Below are 22,166 nucleotides of genomic sequence, written 5' to 3'. Positions count from 1 at the left end.
GTGAACACAGTGCACCTTAAGGATGTGTTGTAACCTGCACTGCATTTTTTTAATAATAATAATAATAATTATTATTATTATTATTATTATTATTATTATTATTATTATTACAGTGGTACCTCGGGTTAAGAACTTAAATCGTTCTGGAGGTCTGTTCTTAACCTGAAACTGTTCTTAACCTGAAGCACCACTTTAGCTAATGGGGCCTCCCGCTGCCGCTGTGCCACCACTGCACGATTTCTGTTCTCATTCTGAAGCAAAGTTCTTAACCCGAGGTAATATTTCTGGGTTAGCGGAGTCTGTAACCTGAAGCGTATGTAACCCAAGGTACCACTGTATTATTATTATTATTATTATTATTATTATTAATAATAATAATAATACCCTGTCCAGCTCTGGGCAGCTCTCAACAGAATATTAAAAACACAATAAAACATTAAACCTTAAAAACTTCCCTAAACAGGGCTGCCTTCAGATGTCTTCTAAAAGTCAGTTGTTTATTTCCTTGACGTCTGATGGAAGGGTGTTCCACAGGGAGGGCGCCACTACCGAGAAGGCCCTTCACCTGGTTCCTTGTAACCTCACTTCTCGCAGGGAGGGAACTGCCAGTAGGCCCTCGGAGCTGGACCTCAGTCTCTAGGCAGAACAATGGGGGTGGAGACGCTCCTTCAGGTATACTGGGCTGAGGCCGTTTAGGGCTTTAAAGGTCAGCACCAACACTTTGAATTGTGCTCGGAAACACACTGGGAGCCAATGCAGGTCTTTCAGGACCGGTGTTATATGGTCTCGGTGGCTGCTCCCAGTCACCAGTCTAGTTGCCGCATTCTGCCTGTCCAACTTTTCTCCCAGGACAACCCAGTGGCGCGAGACAACCGCTACACCACTGCCATCAAGGAGTCCACCTCCGTGGAGATACTGGATGGGATGTTTCTCCACGATCCGCCAAGTCTTTCCGCTCTCCCTCTGCACATGTGGCCTCTCCTCCGGGAACCGACATCCAATTCAACCGACGTAGCCCAAGCCAAAGCAGACCTGAAGGAGGCAGCCAGGAGAGCTTTCGGCGCAAGGCTGCAGCGGAGGAGAGACGACGTCGGCAGCGCTGTGCATCACTTTCATTCCAGGATACTGTAAGTTAAAACGGTGGAACTCACTGCCACAGGAGGGCAGTCACGGCCACCGACTTAGATGGCTTTAAAAGAGGCTTGATGGCTACTGTCCAGGCTGGCTCTGCTCTGCTGCCGCAGCTGGAGACCGCGGTGCTTTGGAATACCAGCTGATGGAAACCGCAGAAGGGGAGAGCGTTCTTATGCTCAAATCCTGTTTGCGGGTTTCCCATGGGCGTCTGTTTGGTCATTGTGAGAACCACAATGCTGGACTACATAGGCTGTTGGCTGGATCCACCAGGCTCATGTGCTTATGTTCCTAAGGCATTGGATTCCTGTTTCAGACAGGGTGGAATTTGTTACGAAAAAGGAGCAATGCAGCAGTGAGCTGCAGCTGGCTGGAAAGCCAAACAGGATGTTGATGTTTGGAACTGTACCGTGGGAGCAAAGGCACAGTCTATTCACTGTACTGAGCACCGGATGTTAGCTCAGTGTGTCATCTGATCTGTACTGGAAGTACAGGGGTAGAGTTTTCTCTCTCTGCTGTTTGATGTTTGGAGAGTGCAGATGTGTTTCTCTGTACGGCTGCATAGACAGAAATAAAGGCATGTAAATACATTTCTGTCTGTCTCTTTCCCCCTCCTGGGGAAGACAGGGAGGAGGGAAGAGTGGTGTGTTCTTCTCACGTTTGAGGAGGATCGCCGATAGAGACCTCGCCTGTCTCCTGCCGGGAGTCGCAGACAGGGAGGTCAACAAGTAATCCAAGCCGGGTGCCTGGAGAGTGGCAAATTCCTCTGACAAGGCTTGTGATTACAACAGAATTGTGTCTGAGGCTGCCATATGCCGTTTATAGACTACTTTTGAGTGGCAAGTAAGGGACGCAGGTGGCGCTGTGGGTTAAACCACAGAGCCTAGGACTTACTGATCAGAAAGTTGGCGGTTCTAACCCGCGCGATAGGGTGAGCTCCTGTTGCTCAGTCCCTGCTCCTGCCAACCTAGCAGTTCGAAAGCACGTCAAAGTAGATAAATAGGTACCGCTCTGGAGGGAAGGTAAACGGCGTTTCCATGTGCTGCTCTGGTTCGCCAGAAGTGGCTTAGTCATGCTGGCCACATGACCCGGAAGCTGTATGCCGGCTCCCTCAGCCAATGAAGTGAGATGAGTCCCACAACCCCAGAGTCGGCCACGACTGGACCTAATGGTCAGGGGTCCCTTTACCCTTTATCTTTACCTTTGAGTGGCAAAGACTCTGGAGCCAGTGTTGATGTTTCGTAGGAATAGGCACACAGAATCATAGAATCGTAGAGGTGATCACAAGGTCACCTGCGATGCAGAATCTTTTTGCCCAATGTGGAGCTCGAACCCCAAACCCTGAGACTGAGTCTCTCTCTCTCTCTCTCTCTCTCTCTCTCTCTCTTTAAAATCATTTTTACTTGATTTTACAAATATAAATTTATAACAGTCCAAATGCATATCCCTATACAGTCATACCTCATGTTACATCCACTTCATGTTACGTTCTTTCAGGTTACGTCCTGCGGCGACCCAGAAGTACCGGAAAGGGTTACTTCCGGGTTTCGCCGCTCGCACATGCGCAGAAGCGCAAAATGACATCACGCGCATGCAATTCGCAGAAGCGGTGAATTGCAACCTGCGCATGTGGAGATGCGCCGCTGCGGGTTGTGTTCTTTTCATGTTGCGAATGGGCCTCCGGAACGGATCCTGTTCGCAACCAGAGGTACCACTGTATAGAGATTTCTCAGAATCTCGAGACTTTCCCCCATCCCCTCCGTGGCTCCTATTGTCAACATTTACAACCGCGTATTATTCCATAATCTAAATTTTGTATCCATTCATATTATCCATAGTATTTGTTATATTACAAGTGCAATTAAAATCTCGCTGATGTTTTCATCTGCTGACAGCGGTCTCCTAAATAAATTATAAATTTTCCCCATTCTTTTTTAAAAAAAGTTTTTGTCTTCTTGGTTCCTGAGCTTTCAAGTCAGATTTGCCATTTCAGCCTAGACTTTTTCTACTTTCCACCTCTGGGCTAGTAGCATCCATGTGGCTGTTGCTGCATACATAAAAAGTATTTCCCTGCTTCTTTGGGATATCGGTACCTATTGTTTCGAGACTGAGAGTTTCATGCTTTACCAACTGAGCTATCTGTAGGAGTTTTCTGTGCATCACAGAGGCACAGGTGAGCCGAGGATGCAGGCAGGCAGTAATACACCTGGCCCCGTAAGCAGGGTGTGATTTTTAACTGTGATTCTAAGGACGACATCAAAGAGGTAGACCTTTGTAGATACTTATGCAGACCAAGGGATCTGGTTATCTTCCAGTGAAGAGCCTTGCTGGGAAAGCTTCAGAAGACATACATTGTGATTTCCTTTTTAAAAAAAATAATAATAATATTTATTAGAGTTTCCAATAAAAACATATAAACACAAACAACAATAAAAACATACACAAACAAAAAACAAAAAACAAGTATAGTTTCAAACCTTATTTTCTTAAACCTAGCTTCCCTGACCTCCTCATACCTCCCCCTTCTGTATTCTAATTTCATTATCTAATCAACAAATCCATTCTCTTATTTCCCATAGTTTTTAATAATTCTGTTCTTTTTCCTTAATCAACACCCCTGAAAACCACATAGTTTTTAAACCCATGTCATTCTAACTTTCATTAATTTTATAGTATTTATTAAGATAGTCTTTAAATTTCTTCCAATCTTCTTCCACTGTCTCTTTCTCCTGGTCTTGGATTCTGCCAGTCATCTCTGCCAGTCCCATGTAGTCTGTCATCTTCATCTGCCATTCTTCCAGAGTGGGTAGATCTGGTGTCTTCCAATACTTTGCAATAAGGATCCTTGCTGCTGTTGTGGCGTACATAAAAAAAGTTCTGTCCTTCTTTAACACCACATGGCTAACCATGCCCAGGAGAAAGGCCTCTGGTTTCTTCAAGAAGGTATATTTAAATACCGTTTTCATTTCATTATATATCATTTCCCAGAAAGCCTTGATCCTCGGGCATGTCCACCAAAGGTGAAAGAATGTACCTTCACATACATTGTCATTTCCTGCCTCAGCTCTCCTTTCCTGTAGACCAGCCTTTCTGAACCTGTGGGTCCCCAGATGTTGTTGAACTACAACTCCCATCACCCCTAGCTAGCAAGACCAGAGCTCAGGGATGATGGGAGTTGTAGTCCAACAACATCTGGGGACCCACAGGTTGAGAAGCACTGCTGTAGACGGAACCTATCCAGCTTCTTGAGCCAGATTTGATGAAGGGCCAACCAAGGTTGTTGACCTTTTTTTTAGGATTTTTTGAGCTTTTTAAAGGATTTTACCCCAGGAAATAAACTGCTAGAGGGACCAGATTAAACCGACTGGTGGGCCAGATTAGGCCCCCGAAACGGACTTTGGACATGCCTATTATATGGCCAAAGGGTGTTTTTGAGATAATAATAATAATAATAATAATAATAATAATTTATTATTTATACCCCGCCCTCCAACCAAATATTAAAATACAGTAATACATCAAACATTAAAAACTTCCCTAAACAGGGCTGCCTTCAGATGTCTTCTAAAAGTCTGGTGGTAGTTGTTTATTTCCTTGACATCTGGTGGGAGGGTGTTCCACAGAGCGGGTGCCACTACCGAGAAGGCCCTCTGCCTGGTTCCCTGTAACTTGGCTTCTCGCCGTGAGGGAACCGCCAGAAGGCCCTCAGAGCTGGACCTCAGTGTCCAGGCAGAACGATGGGGGTGGAGACGCTCCTTCAGATGATCAGACAGGCTTGTTTCCAGACTGTCACTTGAGGCTGCTGCTGGTGTAATTTAAAACAGGAGTGAAATTTCACTTGGTCTGTGTCTTCGGCTAGCACACACACCCATGTTTGGATCTTGTTTAGAGATAGGACGTCAGGTGCATTCGGTAGCCTAGCAACAATGGTTGCTCACTTAAATCAGGAATATGTGTGCATGCAGAGATGGGTATAAAATTCAAGATTCCATTGCAGTCATTATTTGGGGCTGTGGTGGGTCTGTAAGCAATCATGTTTGGTGGTTTGACACAGCATTGTGAACTAGCATGGTGAAATGGATCTCTCTGCATATTTGCTTCTTCCAAGACGAGAAGATCTGCCTTATAATAGTTACTGTGTTTGGCTCCATCTTGTCCCTTGAGGCGATAAACACTTTAATCTCAACTGAGTTGGGAAGGAGTTTCCTTAACTCTGGAAACGGCTGGCCTACTGGAAAGCAGGAAAGCTCCAGCGTTCTGCTGGAGCTGTGCAGACTCTGCTGATCATGGCAGAATTTGCAGAACTGACGGTGGGCCTGTGTCTGACAAGTCATGGCCCAAACGCCTTCTACAAGCCGTAACAGCTGCCCAAGACTATCGGCTCTGAGTCCCTCTCTCTTGTCTCTTAGGGAACTGCAGGAAGAATTGACAGGCTACGAAGAAAGACTCAGGCTGGAATTGGATGGGTGCGAAAGGTAAGGAAAGTCATGGTGTGTTTGATATCCCGCCTTTCACTCCCTTTAAGGAGTCTCAAAGCGGCTAACATTCTCCTTTCCCTTCCTTCCCCACAACAAACACTCTGTGAGGTGAGTGGGGCTGAGAGACTTCACAGAAGTGTGACTGGCCCAAGGTCAACCAGCAGTTGCATGTGGAGGAGCGGAGACGCGAACCCGGTTCCCCAGATTAGGAGACTAGGAGAGCTCTTAACCACTACACCACACTGGCAAGTGCCAGGGATTGGCAGGCTCGTTTATATTTTGAGGATGATTCATGTTCTTATAGGGACACGGGTGGCGCTGTGGGTAAAACCCCAGAGCCTAGGGCTTGCCGATCAGAAGGTCGGCGGTTCGAATCCCCATGACGGGATGAGCTCCCATTACTCGGTCCCTACTCCTGCCAACCTAGCAGTTCGAAAGCACGTCAAAGTGCCAGTAGATAAATAGGTACCGCTTTGGCAGGAAGGTAAACGGCATTTCCGTGCGCTGCTCTGGTTCGCCAGAAGCGGCTTCGTCATGCTGGCCACACGACCTGGAAGCTGTACGCTGGCTCCCTTGGCCAGTAAAGCGAGATGAGCGCCGCAACCCCAGAGTCGTTTGCGACTGGACCTAATGGTCAGGGGTCCCCTTACCTTTACCTTTACATGTTCTTATGTACCAGCATTGTCTTACACTTTCTTGACGTCCCAGGTCATATTATAAAGTAGTTGCATTCTACTTTATAGGCTCTATAAAGCCTGCCTGCCCTGGGGGCAGGGCCAGCCCCAATGGGGAGACACCGAAGGGGGTTGTTCCTTTGGGGGTTGAACGAGGGCGTGGGCCAGCCCTGTTATGGTAAAATTATCATTTTAATGGGGATGGGGTTTTAACCTGGGTGAGTGCTGTAATATTTAGAGAGTGGGGTTGTTTTAAATTGTTGTTAAATGTTATTTCTTAATTTGGATTTTTGTATCTGTGGGCTAGAGTACTGGTTAGGGGCTTTTGTTGGGGAGTGTTTTGATTATTGGTGGGTATACATTAGTATTGTTCATTGTTTTGATTATCTGGATTATGTTTTGATTATTTTGATTACTGTATTTTTCCATCTATAACACGACCCCCTATTTTGAGGGTCTCAAATTTATGAAAATGGGGGGAGATGTGTAAGACGACCCCCATTTCTAAACATTATTTTAGAGTAAAAAAAACCCCTAGTCTTACCCACAGAAGAGTATGGTATTTTTTGCATTGCGAACCACCCTGAGATATAGGCTGGTATGTAATAATAATAATAATAATAATAGTAATAGTAATAGTAATAATAATAATAATAATAATAATAATAATACGTTATAAATCAAGCACTGCTAGGAGTTGTTTCTTTTTGTTTTCCAATGTATTTCTTATATAAAAAAAATCAGTGTGACGTAAGCAATTCCCCCCCCCCCCCCGAAAGCGTGGCTCAGAGAAAAAATGTTTGAGAGCCTCTGTGTTAGATGGAGGGAAGACTGATAACACAAGCTGATGAAGCAGGACACAAATGTCAACTGTTGTCTCCAGATTCATCCAAGCTCTTCCATCGGAGGATTTCCGAAGGTTGGACAATCCTCAGGAGATTGCAGAAGCCATGGACAAATACCTGTTCACCAAATTCTGGGAAAAGTGGCAGAGGGGCCAAAGGAAGCCTGTCTGTCTACCCTACAAGGAGCTGAGCAAGCCAGAGGATGTAAGGCCTAGTGTGTGTGTGTGTGTGTGTGTGTGTGTAATATATATATATATATATAATATGTATGTGTCTGTGTGTGTGTGTGTATATATATATATATATATATATACACACACACACACACACACACACACACATATATGTATATGTATATGTATATATATATATATGTGATTGCCCGTTCAGAGCGAGGGCAGGAAGCATTGCCCTCACTTTGAACTGGCTTTATGACATGATTGTGTAGCCAAATTGGATTGGCCACGTCACAATTCCATCACGTTCATTGTGGGACCCCCAACTGTCTGGGAAGAAGAAGCTGCTGCTCTGGTTTTCCATTTTTGAAAGACTCCTGAAATATACTCAAAGTCGAGAGTGGATTTCATGCTCTTTATTCAGCTCATAGTGGTGAGGAGGAATGGAAGTTCCCCAGAATGTCTGCTTTATATACATTATTTACACAATGGGCCCCATGTGATTGGCTAATTCCCGGATTCACCTGAGGGCCAATCAGGTAGCGGATTCACTCCACGTGGAGCTGGATTGGGTGGCTCCTGTGGACCAATCAGACTGCTGCATTCTGGACTCTATTGTTCTAGGACCAATCAGACTGCTGCATTCTGAATCCTATTGTTCTAGGACCAATCAGACTGCTGTCTTTTGGATCCTATTCAACTCAGTACAGAACAGCACCCAAACATCTCCCTGTTCGGCAGCCAATTGACAACACGCAGCTGCGAAAGTTATTTTGACACCCCGAGAATCACTCCTTTTGTACCCAGAATGCCTTAACATTTGGCACAGGATCCATTCTTAGGCATGTGCCCCTTTCTTTCATTCGCCTGAGTGAAACTTGACTCCCATCTCGTCTCCAGGATCTGTCCAGCCTTCTGGGCATCCATGTATTTCTCTAGCCATTATCTCTGCCACGCATAACATTTTGCCTATTAATCATTTCCCCTTTTACAGTTGCTCTCAAACAAAACGCCCATCCAGGTGCACAGGTGTGTGTGTGTGTGGAATGGAAATACCAGCCCAGGCAAAAGGTGACAACATTCTCTCCCAGAAAGGCATGTTGAGCCCACAAAGCTATGTTAGGAATCTGCTCTGTGATTCCTTTCTTTGCTTTGTAGCAGATGCATAATACATAAGCAAAGGCTTCGTGGGAATTTTAGCATCCTGCTGCGAGTTCCACAACCGCCTTCCCCAACTTGGTGCCCTCAAGATTTTGCTGGTACGCCCAACTCCCTCCCTCCCTGACCTTAAAAACACAATAACATAGAGTGGCTTAAAGCTCCCCTTTCATGCTGTTTGGGCTGCTCTAGGGTGCTGGAGACAGGGACTGCATAAATGGGTATCTGACCCCCTGTAATCCTGGCCCGCTACCCCACTGCTCTGGGAACTTTCTCCTTCACCTTCATTTGTGGATCAGCCTAGATGATATTGCTTTTCCTGGCCAAGATGGCCGCCGTTGCGCCAACTTACAACTTTCCCCTGTCCCCCTGCAATTGTGTGCGGTTGTTTTTTAAAAAAATAGTTTTTATTAAAGATTTTCTTGTGTAACAAACAAAGAAAAGCACATAGAATATCACCGCTTTCAATTCACGGAGTCTTTTTCACAGTTGGCATTCGGTAGGACGTACTGTTGTCATGTATGCGGTTGGGTGAAAAGAGAGAGGACGGAAAAATGGAGGGGATATTGATCTTTCATTCTGTTGTGTAGTGTTTGTGCGGGATTTTTGTCTCAGAGTCACGTGAGTAGGTCCTTTACTTACACAGCGGTTGGTTGTCAAACGTAATCCGTTCCAGAAGACCGTTCGACTTCCAAAACGTTTGAAAACCGAGGAGCAATGGGCGGTCAGCAAATTCCATCGAGAAAATGGAGAAACATGCCTCGGAAGCCGCTCAACTTCTGAGGCGCGTTTGAAAATGGAAGCATTCACTTCTGGGTTTTTGGAGTTTGGGTTCCAAATTGTTTGGCTTCTGAGATGCTTGAAAACCGAGGTTGCACTGTATACTTCCTTCATTTGGTCGGTGTTGCGAGAGGTGGAGGGTCTAGTGCTTGGTTGGTTGCGTTCAGTTGGTTGAAGTTTGCTTCGTTTGTACAACTGAGTGGGTTGTTGAGTCAGATCAGCTATATCCAGTGCTATTTTTCTAGAAAAAAAGGGTGCTGGAACCCACCACGAACCCTCATTCTCTTAGAATGTCAATGGTGCTCACTTGAGAGGTGCCAGAATTGTGTTCCAGTGAGTTTCAGCTGAAAAAAATCCCTGATTGTATTGATTTGTGTACTGTTGGGTAGGGGGAAGAGATAGGACATTGGAGCCCCTTCTCCCCCCCCCCCATGTTGTGCTGAGTGAGGGTGCTTCCTATTTTGGAGCCCTCAGCTTAGAAATGAACTTCTGTGGTGTGTAGAGTTCTAACATGGTGGCTGGGACAATATCTGTCATGGCGTCAGAACTATGTAAAACAATATTGGAGACAAAGCTAGAAAGGCACAAGAACTTATTCTTAAATTGCCGAAATCTCCATCACTTTCCCTTAGAATTGCTGAAGGATGAAGGACTGGAGAGACTCTATATGAAAGGCTGAAGGCGTCTCATGAGCTTTAGGCGGCTGTAGGATTCTCTGGCAGGGGACTTCTGATGAAGGAGTTCCAGTTCGCTTCCCAAGAAGAAAGGTGATAAAAATTAAAATCTGCCCCCCTTTCTTCTTGGGAACTGAACTGGATCTCCTCCATCAGAAGTCCCCTGCCAAAGAATCCTACATGTGAATGGGCCCCTTTCGCTCATGAGACGCTGTGATCCAAAAGGGAACCGCTGACCTGGAGGTGAAATATGCCGTTTTCTGAGCGGTCCCTGGCACCGTGTGTGACAGCTTCTTTGAACAGCCTGAGCCTGCGGTATGGAACTGGTTGGGAAGAAAGCGCCTGCTATGTTGAGCTGCTGTAAAAGTCTCTCTTCTGGCTAATTTATTAGTCGGCAAAGACTCGGGCTCGCCGATTTGGTCCATTGGTTCCGAACAATGCTTGGGGTGGGATTGTCGTCAAAGGGCTTCAGCTTATGAACTTGCCGTCATTCACTCAAGAGGTGTCAGGCATGATGTCCTCCCATCCCAAAACTTGGAACTGCTTAATTAGTGACCCTGCAAGGTCTGTAATCCTAGCATAGCATTGTACGGGTGGGCAGATCATAGATATGGATCTGCTGGTGTGGATCCACTGATGACCACCCACCTAGGTGGCTTAAGACCCAGGTGCCCTTGATAGAATCAAATAATTGTAGAGTCGGAAGAGTCAGTCATCTGGTCCAGCAGTGCAGGGATCTCAACTAAAGCATCCCTGACAGATGGCCATCTGAGCTCTGCTTAGAAGCCTCCAAAGAAGGAGAGTCCACCATCTTCCAAGGGAATCCGTTCTCGTGTCGAACAGCTCTCACTTCAGATGTCTTCTAAATATCAGGTGGTAGTTTATCTCTTTGACATCTGGTGGGAGGGTGTTCCACGGGGGGGGGGGCACCACTACCGAGAAGGCCCTCTGTCTGGTTCCCTGTAACCTCGCTTCCCGCAGGGAGGGAACTGCCAGAAGGTCCTCGGAGCAGGACCTCAGTGTCCGGGCTGAACGATGGGGGTGGAGACGCTCCTTCAGGTATACTGGGCCGAGGCTGTTTAGGGCTTTAAAGGTCAGCACCAAGACTTTGAATTGTGCTCGGAAACATACTGGGAGCCAATGTAGGTCTTTCAAGACCAGTGTTATGTGGTCTCGGTGGCCGCCCCCAGTCACCAGTCTAGCTGCTGCATTCTGGATTAGTTGTAGTTTCCGGGTCACCTTCAAAGGTAGCCCCACGTAGAGCGCATTGCAGTAGTCCAAGCGGGAGATAACCAGAGCATGCACCATTCTGGCGAGACAGTCTGCGGGCAGGGAGGGTCTCATCCTGCGTACCAGGTGGAGCTGGTAGACAGCTACCCTGCACACAGAATTGACCTGCGCCTCCATGGACAGCTGTGAGTCCAAAATGACTCCCAGGCTGCGCACCTGGTCCTTCAGGGGCACAGTTACCCCATTCAGGACCAGGGAGTCCTCCACCCCCGCCCGCCCCCGGTCCCCCCAAAACAGTACTTCTGTCTTGTCAGGATTCAGCCTCAATCCATTAGGCGCCATCCATCCTCCAACCGCCTCCAACTCTCAGAAAGTTCTTCCTGATGTTTAATCTTCCTTGATTTACCTTTGGAGAACCCTCAAGCAAGACCCAGCACAAGAGCCCTCTGCCCTCCTGTAAAGTAAAGGTAAAGAGACCCCTGACCGTTAGGTCCAGTCGTGACTGACTCTGGGGTTGCGGCACTCATCTTGCTTTACTGGCCGAGGGAGCCGGTGTACAGCTTCCGGGTCATGTGGCCAGCATGACTAAGCCGCTTCTGGTGAACCAGAGCAGCGCACGGAAACGCCGTTTACCTTCCCGTCGGAGTGGTACCTATTTATCTACTTGCGCTTTGACGTGCTTTCGAAATGCTAGGTTGGCAGGAGCAGGGATCGAGCAATGGGAGCTCACCCCGTCGCGGGGATTCGAACCGCCGACCTTCTGATCGGCAAGCCCTAGGCTCTGTGATTTAACCCACAGTGCCACCCGCGTCCCTCCTGTAGCTTCCTGCAATTGGTATTCAGAAGTGTTACTGCCTCAAGCTGCAGAGGCGAAACATAGCCATCACGGTTGGTAGCCATAGATATAGCCCTCTCTTCCTGCACAAACATGTCCAGTCCTTTTTTAAAGCCATTCAAGTTGTCGGCCATCACTGCCTCCGGTGGCAGGGAGTTCCACAGTTTAACCATGCAGTGAACGAATCAGTCCTTTCGTTCACCTGCCTTGAGAAAGTGCTTCTTCACACCTTGTTAACAAGACGGTGGTCCGTCCCTTTTGCCCTAGGTTTCCCAGAGTGTTTCTAACGTGCCCATTTCATCTCTTCTCTACCACAGGTGGTGAACGCTGCTGCTCATCTGCTCTCAAATCTGCCGTGCTGTGTCTCCCCCATCATCTGAGGCCATTTCTTCTGGATATCTTCCCTTCTTCCATCAGTTGTTGGCTCTGGAATCCTGTAGCGTGTGCAGCTAGCTGCCTTGACAATCTTTCTCCAAAAGGCCCTAGTCAACACACACACACACACACAAACACAAAATCACTTTGGATAATTGTTTTGATGCTCTCCTTTCTCCTTGCTGGGATAGATGCTTTGGGGTGGTTTTATTGCACGTGGTGATTTTAGGTGTCGTTGCTATTAAAGTTAACCATTGCTTAGCACTAAAGAACAGAGTTTGGATTTGAAATCCCGCTTTATCACTACCCTAAGGAGTCTCAAAGCGGCTAACACTCTCCTTTCCCTTCCTCCCCCACAACAAATACTCTGTGGGGTGAGTGGGGCTGAGAGACTTCAGAGAAGTGCGACTGGCCCAAGGTCACTGAGCAGCTGCATGTGGAGGAGCGGGGAAGCAAACCCGGTTCACCAGATTACGAGTCCACCGCTCTTAACCACTATACCACACTGGCTCCTGCTAAAGAGCGACTCAAGTGCAGGGGTTGCAAAGAGGACAGTCCCAGAGCCCAGATGCCCAAATTCATGGAGGACAAAGCTGTCAGCGGCAGCTAGCTATGATGGCTATGTTCTGCCTTCTCAGTCGGAGGCGGGATGCATCTGAAGATGACTTGCTGAGAATGTGGGGAGTGTGCTGCTTTTGAACTCGGATCCTGCTTCCCACTGGGGGCATTTTGTCTGGCCAAAGCAGGAACAGGAGCCAGGAGCCAGAGTCAGTTGTCTACCCACCGCTCTCTAAGGCTCCACCTCTCCAGGTTTTTTTTTAAAAAAATATTTATTGATTTTTCGCAAATAAAAAAAAATACAATTTTTTAATACAGACTGTAAATTACTTTACCCACCCATCTTCCCGTCCTCCCCTTCCACGGTTTCCATATTTACCCTTGAATGCTGCATATTTCACACAGACTATTCAATACATCCATTTTAACCTATTGCTTTTATTGTTGTTGGCCTGTCTGAGCCGGGCTTCGGCTGGAGAAGGCAGGATATAATTAAAATTTTATTATTATTATCTTGATTAATAACGCTGTTGCTCATGTTTCAAGTCCTGCTCACGTTTTCATCTCGCTATAGTGGTTCTTTAAATACTCAATAAAAGGTCTCCAGTCCTCAAGGGATTTTTCGTTGTTCTGGTCTCTAATCTTCGCTGATAATCTTGCTGGTTCCACGTACTCCCCCAGAGTCCCCCCCCCCAAGCGCAACCAACAGCGGCAAGAGTCTTGATAGCACAAGGATGGAAGAATGAGGAAATCCCAACGAATGAACAGTGGCAAAGAAAATTGATGAGCTATGCAGAGTTGGCTAAATTGACATATAAACTGCGGGACAAGGACAACTGCGACTTTAAGGAAGAATGGGAGGTTTTTACAAATTATCTAAAAAGACAACAAAATGAGCTGGACTCCTTGGCAGGTTTTGAATAAACATACACAAATTTATTGGTAACACGATAGATAGATAGATAGATAGATAGATAGATAGATAGATAGATAGATAAGGTAAGGTAAGGTATACGTATAACTTTATAACATGCAGAGAATAATATGTGCTGAGAAATCAGCTGATGGAAGTCCCGGGGGGGAGGGAGGGAGCGTAGGAAAAAAGGCGGAAATAATGTATGTGATTATACGATTTGATAATTTGTCATGCTGAAATTGCTTAATATAAAAAAAAAAATTTTAAGAGAGATCCAGCAGGGCTCAGCAAATAGAAGCAAGGGATGGGAAATCTGAACTGAAAATAAAACCCATCCCAACATGGGGACAGGGACATGGGCAGTTTGCCCTTCTCCCGTTGACTTCATCAAGGACGTGCACAGCAAACATTCTCCCCTGCCTTTTGCCTCCCAGCACCTGGGATATAGCGGCCGCTGGAGCACAGTGTCTTTTGCAGAAGGGATGGGTGGAAACACATTTTACCCCCTGCAAAGACGCCAGGTGGAAATGCCAGCAGCCTGGCCAGCTGGAATTCAGATGTGCATGCCATGTTACTCGTGGGAGATCTGTGTTTGGAGTTGTGCCGTGCTGAAATCTGTCCTCCAGTTTCTAGAAAGTTTTCTACCACAGCATAAGAATATAAGAGCTGCTACAGTGATGGAGATAGGGACGCGGGTGGCGCTGTGGGTTAAACCACAGAGCCTAGGACTTGCCAATCAGAAGGTCGGCAGTTCGAATCCCCGCGACGGGGTGAGCTCCTGTTGCTCAGTCCCAGCTCCTGCCCACCTAGCAGTTCGAAAGCACGTCAAAGTGCAAGTAGATAAATAGGTACCGCTCTGGCAGGAAGGTAAACGGCGTTTCCATGTGCTGCTCTGGTTTCACCAGAAGCAGCTTAGTCATGCTGGCCACATGACCTGGAATCTGTACGCCGGCTCCCTCAGCCAGTAAAGCTAGATGAGCGTCGCAATCCCAGAGTGGGCCACGACTGGACCTAATGGTCAGGGGTCCCTTTACCTTTACAGTGATGGAGAAATGTAGTGACAAACCTAGACTGCATCTTAAACAGCAGAGATAACAAAGGTCCGTATAGTTAAAGCTATGGTTTTTCCCAGTAGTGATGTATGGAAGTGAGAGCTGGACCATAAAGAAGGCAGATCGCCAAAGAATGGATGCTTTTGAATTCTGGTGCTGGAGGAGACTCTTGAGAGTCCCATGGACTGCAAGAAGATCAAACCTCTCCATTCTGAAGGAAATCAGCCCTGAGTGCTCACTGGAAGGACAGATCCTTCCATGTTTCAGCTTGTCAATATCCTTCTTAGATTGTGGTGCCCAGAACTGAACTCCAGGTGTGGTCCGACTGAGGCGGAAAAGAGCGTATCATCACTTCCCCTGGAAGTCGTAGAACTGCAAGGTTGAAAGGGACCTTGAGTCATCTAGTCCAACCCTCTGCAATGCAAGAATCGCAGCTCGCTTGGTTCGAGCACAGCTTAGGCTCTGGATTCCAAAAGGAGCAGGATCTTTTTTACGAAATGCATGCACTCACAACTTTTCTAAAAAAGAAAACTAAGAAGCCACCTTGGCTGCCTGCCAGTTCTCCTCCCTCTTGCACCAGGGAGAAGAAAAGCTGAGGCTTAAAGTTGTCAAAGGGGCTTGTCAAAGCGAAACGGAGAGTGCCGAGATGCGGAGATAAACGGGGCTGCTGGAAAATTTCTTGGTCCCATTCCAAGGGAAGCATTTTTCAAGCGTTCGAGCAATCAGCCATGTTTGAAAGCAATCAAGGGAAGTCGGGGGACGGGGAGAGAGACAGGCAGGAGATGGGCCAGCAAACAAAGCCAAGAGCAAACGACTCTCCATCTTAACAAACTTGAGGTTTAGGAGAAAGGGAGTCTTGTTTGCCGGAAGGGCTGGATTCAAACATGCAACAAAATAGCCGGGCGTGAAGGAATTTGGAATGAGAGTAGGGAGTATGTAACATTTAAAAAGGCCTATAATTTTGAAAGATCTTCTCAAGTAGAAAGATAGCGTTTCAAGGAAGAGGTTTAGACTAAAATCTCTCTCCCTGATGGGCTCACTTTCTGCTTGCAGGGAGGCTTAGGAAAGAACAGGAGGGAGCATTTGAAAATTCCCCACGTTACCGTGGTACACAGTCCACCCCATCATTGTGTTGTTGTTGTTTAGTCGTGTCTGACTCTTCGTGACCCCATGGACCAGAGCACGCTAGGCACTTCTGTCTTCCACTGCCTCCCGCAGTTTGGCCAAACTCATGCTGGTAGCTTCGAGAACACTGTCCAACCATCTTGTCCTCTGTCGTCCCCTTCTCCTTGTGCCCTCCATCTTTCCCAACATCAGGGTCTTTTCCAGGGAGTCTTCTCTTCTCATGAGGTGGCCAAAGTCTTGGAGCCTCAGCTTCAGGATCTGTCCTTCCAGTGAGCACTCAGGGCTGATTTCCTTCAGAATGGAGAGGTTTGATCTTCTGGCAGTCCATGGGACTCTCAAGAGTCTAATAATTATAATTATAATGATGATGATGATGATGATGTTATTATTAAGGCCCGAACCAATGGATTCAAGTTCCAAGAAAGGAGATTCCGACTAAACATCAGGGAGAATTTTCTGACAACAGGAGCTGTTCGGCAGTAGAATGGGCTCCCTTGGAACGTGGCAGACGCTCCTTCATAGGAGGTTTTTAAGCAAAGGTTGGACGGCCTTCTGTTGGGGATTCTTTAGCTGCATTGCAAGGGGTTGGACTAAATGACCTCTGGCGTTCCCTTCCAGTGCCGTGATTCACCCTCCCTCCCTCTTTCCCTTTCCCTCAGGTGTTTGATGGCTGCTCAGTTCGGGGGGGCTGTTCTTGCTGAGGAATTCCACAATGCAGACTGTTATGGATGTGTTTTGCCCATGAGGTATATAGGGGGGGGGGCTTGCCTCCCTCTCGCATTCCTTATTGCAAGCATCACAAGGAGAGATGGGACCACTGCAAAAAAAAGCCTGCCTGACAGCCAGGAATCAAAGAATAAGCCCCATGGCAGCCCCTCCTCCTCCTCCCTCACAACTTTCCCCCAACTCTCTGCTCAGAGTTTGGGGGTCTTTTTTTCGCTCTTCTTGCTGACACGGGAACTACAGCTGCTTGGCGATTCTTGCAGGAACAGCCTGGTCTGCCTGCAGCTTGGATGGTGTTTTATTATTGAAAAAGACCCAGTTGGAGAGAGGATCGAGCCCTTGGCCTCTGGGACAGACGAGGCCGCTGGACAAAGTTTTGCTGTTCATAGTGTTTTATCGCTGCAGTGGCCAAGAATGTGCCCACAAGCTCAGATCAAGTAAGTGGTGCTACTATCGCCTTCAGCAGAGCTCAGGGTTGGGTGGTTTCTTTCTCGACTCACTTCCAGCGAAGCAAATCGTCGCATTTTAGAAGTAGGAATTGGGGACGGGGGGGTAGAAAATTGTTTCAGCGTGCTTTCAAAGGAAAGCCTACTTAATTCACACTACGCGAGCCAAAACACGCCGTGCTTTGACATTCGTGTTTCTCCAGATTTTGCAATGCTGTTCACCAGTGAAAGAAGGTGTACAAAAATGCATGTAACAGGTTAAAGAATGCATAGAAATTCATATAATCGTGAAAAGAAGATAGCGAAAATGCATCTTGTTAGGGGAAAGGGCTTTGCAGAAATGTGTGCATTATGCAAAATTCTGCGTACAGAAATGTGAATGTTAGGATAAATTCACAACAAAATGCTGGCGAATTTCCATGATGAGTTGTTGGTTGTTGTTGTTGTATTAAAAAATCCAAACTGGTGTGGACATGTGGAGGACTGATAGGACAAATGAGAAACTCGGAGGAACAAAAATCTACAGATTCACCAACCCTGGGACTAAAGGCAAGTTCTTATTAGCCCCTATTTGTTTCACTAGGGTTAAATCTCCTGTTGAAATCTGGGCGGCTTTAACACTGTAATTCTACACAGGGGAAACAAGTCCACATTGTCACTGAAGGGACTTTTGTCACTTGCTATCTTCTGGAACCTTCTGCATCTCTTCTCAGAGGTACACCCTACTGTGTTGAAAGGGGTTTGCTTGCCTGTTAAGCTACAGGGTTTCCCCCTGAAAGTGCAAGACTTTGGTGGGATTTTGTTGTTGGCTGTTTGTGCTATCCTTTGCAAAGCATCCTGATTGGTGCCAGTTGGTGGCGATAATAATAATAGTAATAATTTATTATTTATACCCCACCCATCTGGCTGGGCTTCCCCAGCCACTCTGGGCAGCTTCCAACAAAACATTAAAATACAGTAATGCATCAAACATTAAAAGCTTCCCTAAACAGGGCTGCCTGTTTTAGATGTCTTCTAAAAGTGGTAGTTGTTTTTCTCTTTGACATCTGGTGGGAGGGAGTTCCACAGGGCGGGTGCCACCACCAATAAGGCCTTCTGCCTGGTTCCCTGTAACTTGGGCTTATCGCAGTGAGGGAACCGCCAGAAGGCCCTCAGGGCTGGACCTCCGGGCTGGACGATGGGGGTGTAGACTCTCCCTCAGGTATACTGAACCAATTTATGTTGTATGTTGGATATGTGATTGTAAAACTGTAATTTGAAAAATGAAAAAAAAAAAGAATTCCAAAGCTGTGGATTTTCACAGGACATGAAATTGCTTTACTGAAAATTGCACACACACACACACACACACACACACACACACACACACAGATCCCTATGCACAGAGGAATGTTGGATATCTGCCCAATTCAAGATCTGGGTGGGATGAGAGGAAGAGCCTTCTGAATAACCTTCCATGACTTTGCTGCTCGCAGGCGTCTGGGTCATTAGTATGCAAATAACGTCAGGGTTGGGCCAAGAATGTAGACCCATCTTCCCAAACCTCACACACCTTGTATGGGTATCGACCAGTTCTGCCTGCTGCAAATTGGGAATGTTCTGCTGCTGGGCCTAAATTTCATTGCCTCTCACATAACACTAGAGCTCACACAGACATCCCATAAAGCTGAACGTCGGGGAAGATAACAAGAAAGTACAGCTTCACACAGCAGTTAGTTAACCTGTGGAACTCCCTCCCACAGGAGAACAGGCATGGTCATCAACCTAGATGGCTTTAAAAGAGGATGAGGGAAATTCATGAAGGATAAGGTTATCAAGGAACGTAAGGACATAAGTAGAACCTGCTGGATGAGGCCAGTGGCCCGTTTGGTCCAGCGTCCTCTACTCACAGTGGCCAACCAGATGCCCCAATGGGAAACCCGCAAGAAGGATTTGAACACAAGACCCCTCTCCCCTCACTCCATGGTCTCCAGCAAGTGGTCTAGCAAGGGCTGATGGGAGTTGTAGTCCAGAACATCTGAGGGGGGCATTCAGGTAGGCAAAGGTAGGCCTACAGAGCTTGATTCTCCTCCTTGATCTTATGAAGAAATGCAGAGTGGGCACTTTCTCGTGAGTAGGGGATGTTGGAGAATGAAAACAGACAAAGTAATAATAATAATAATAATAATAATAATAATAATAATAATAATAAATTTTATTTATACCCCCACACAAGAGCCGGGCTCAGGGCGGCTAACACCAGTAAAATTACAGTAAAAACATAATAGGGGGGGAAACCCCAGTTTAAAATACAGGTTAAAACGCAATTTAAAATGCAGCCTCATTTTAAAAGTAGCTCATAGATCAAAACCCTAAGGGGAGGGAAACATAAGGGTCAGACTGAGTCCAAACCAAAGGTCAAGCTGAACAGCTCTGTCTTGCAGGCCCTGCGGAAAGATGTCAAGTCCCGCAGGGCCCTAGTCTCTTGGGACAGAGCGTTCCACCAAGTTGGGGCCAGTACCAAAAAGGCACTGGCCCTAATTGAGACCAATCTAACCACCTTGCTACCTGGGACCTCCAAAATGTGGAGTGGAAATCGCCTTTTCTGCTTATTTGTCTTGTGTCCGGAACAGAAATTAATCCAGTAAATACGACCAGTTGCTTTCAAGATAGGTGGCTGAATGCATCGCATTGCCCTGCTTTGCAAAGTGTTTCTTTTGCATTGAAATGACCGAGAATAACATAAGGACAACGTAATTGAGGTAAGTTACTGATAGGTAGCCGTGTTGGTCTGCCATAGTCTAAACAAAAAAATTCCTTCCAGTGGCACCTTAAAGACCAACTAAGTTAGTTCTTGGTATGAGCTTTCGTGTGCATGCACACTTCTTCAGAACAGATCTGAAGAATCTGAAGATCTGAAGAAGTGTGCATGCACACGAAAGCTCATACCAAGAACTAACTTAGTTGGTCTTTAAGGTGCTACTGGAAGGATTTTTTTTTGTAATTGAGGTAACTTGTTGTTGGCATCCATCTGTCTTGAGACACAACGGAGTGTGCCTCTGGTGTATTAGCCGCACCAAAGTAACCTCCCTGGGCAGTGTGTCTGGAGGTCCTGGGCTGAATGGTCTCTTTAAATTTGAAGATGTGTATTTCTTTAAAGGCCAGAGCAAACAACGTGACCTAGTTTTACAGCTGTGAAGCACTATAGCAGGTGCTGTTAAGGTAAAGGTAAAGGTAAAGGTAAAGGGACCCCTGACCATTAGGTCCAGTCTCTGGGGTTGTGGCGCTCATCTCGCTTTATTGGCTGAGGGAGCCGGCGTACAGCTTCCGGGTCATGTGGCCAGCATGACTAAGCCGCTTCTGGCGAACCAGAGCAGCGCATGGAAACGCCATTTACCTTCCCACTGGAGCAGTACCTATTTATCTACTTGCACTGGCGTGCTTTCGAACTGCTAGGTTGTCAGGAAGAGGGACCAAGCAACGGGGGCTCACCCCATCACGGGGATTTGAACCACGGACCTTCTGATCGGCAAGCCCTAGGCTCTGTGGTTTCTTGCATCCATACAGTCAACCCAACATCCCCAGCAATGCCAAGCAGTGCATTTTAGCGTGTGCCAAGGAGAGGGCCTCTTTAAAAGCTCTTCCTTCAGCAGTTCTGTGCTGCCAACTAGGGCATATCTCCCAGGATGGGGGAGAAATGAGTGTGGGCACCCCGTCCCCGAAATCTGGATTCTCGCCCTGTCTGTTTGAGAGCTGTGTTGCTAATTTCCTCCAGCCTCGCTTTCCAAAGATGTCTTTCCAAGATTCTGCCCTGGCTTGTTCCAGCTGTTTAGCCTGGACTGGTGCCAGAAGTCATTCTTCTCCAGATAAAACAGCAGAAAGGGCTCTTTGCGCATTTCAATGGCATATTAAGAAAAGGTGAGAGCGGTCTTTCTAAAGCTGAAAACACTCTCATTCAAGGCACATTCAACAGAGCCCAGGTTTAATCCCCTGCTTGGCAATCAGCAAAAGGGGACAAATTTATGAATGGCCGACGCAGCTTTCTGCAGAACCCCGTATTTTGCTCCGTATCGACACGGCTGGCACTGGGAGAGAAAGCCATAAGTGGAAACATCTGGGGAATGGCATCCTTGAGAGCCGTTTGCTAATGTGAGAAGTGGGTTGCTGATTGAATAGAGGCCCCCCAGATTTGTTAGATTGGAAACAAATTTGAAAATGAATTAAAGTTGGTGTGTGCTATGAATGCAGCTGGCAGCGTTGTATGGGTGTGCAAAGAGATGGGTAGGAAAAGAAAACTGAATGCTGCTTTGGCCGATACAAGTTTCAGGTGTGCAAGGCAGCGGATGTGGGGGGTGGGACAGGGGACAGGACGACGACTGAGCAGAAATGCCCCCTTGTCACTTCATCAGGCAGTCATTAAGTTGGGGAAGGGGTTTCAGGAGGTGAATAAAAAGTGGGATGAAAGCTGTCAAGCTGGTGCTCTTGGCAAGTGGCTGCAGATCACACACACACACACACACACACACACACACACAAACTGCCACTGTAGCACAGAATAATAGAATTGTAGAATGGGAAGGGACCCCCCCAGGTCATCTAGTCCAACCCCCTGCAGTGCAGGAATTGCAATTAAATAATTCCTGACAAATGGCCATCCAACCTCTGTTTAAATGCCCCCATTGAAGGACCACCTTCCATGGGAGTCCGTTCCGCTGTCAAACTGTCTGAAATTAGCTTCTTCTTTGTCGGAATCTGCTTTCTTGTAATTCATTAGCCATTGATTTGGTTTGTCCCCTCTGGAGCAGCAGAAAACAAGCTCGCTCCATCTTCCCTTGGACACCCCTTGAGATATTTGAAGATGGCTCTCGTATCGCCTCTCAGTTTCCTCTTTTCCAGGCTTAACATACCCAGCTCCTTCAACCATTCCTCATAAGGCGTGGTTTTCAGACCCTTGATCATCTTGGTTGCCCCCCTCTGCACACATTCCAGCTTGTCAACGTGCTCCTTAAAT

The 22,166-nt window shown here is 46.9% G+C and overlaps 1 protein-coding gene across 1 annotated transcript in view; it reads left to right on the top strand.

The window, feature by feature from the left end:
• Positions 1 to 12,628, top strand: part of LOC310826113 (uncharacterized protein) — a 34,807-nt gene extending 22,179 nt beyond the window's left edge. The window contains exons 7-10 of the mRNA XM_083700744.1: positions 850 to 1,127; positions 5,541 to 5,606; positions 7,167 to 7,332; positions 12,299 to 12,628. Of these exons, the coding sequence (XP_083556870.1) occupies positions 850 to 1,127; positions 5,541 to 5,606; positions 7,167 to 7,332; positions 12,299 to 12,361 (573 nt within the window). The 3' untranslated portion in view covers positions 12,362 to 12,628. The remainder of the gene's footprint in view (positions 1 to 849; positions 1,128 to 5,540; positions 5,607 to 7,166; positions 7,333 to 12,298) is intronic.
• Positions 12,629 to 22,166: the final 9,538 nt, after the last annotated feature.

Source organism: Podarcis gaigeae, assembly GCF_964106915.1.
Source record: "Podarcis gaigeae genome assembly, chromosome: 10".
In the NCBI taxonomy this organism is placed as follows: Eukaryota; Metazoa; Chordata; class Lepidosauria; order Squamata; family Lacertidae; genus Podarcis; species Podarcis gaigeae.
The sequence above is the reverse complement of the archived record's forward strand: the minus strand, read 5'-3'. Positions and strand labels throughout refer to the sequence as shown.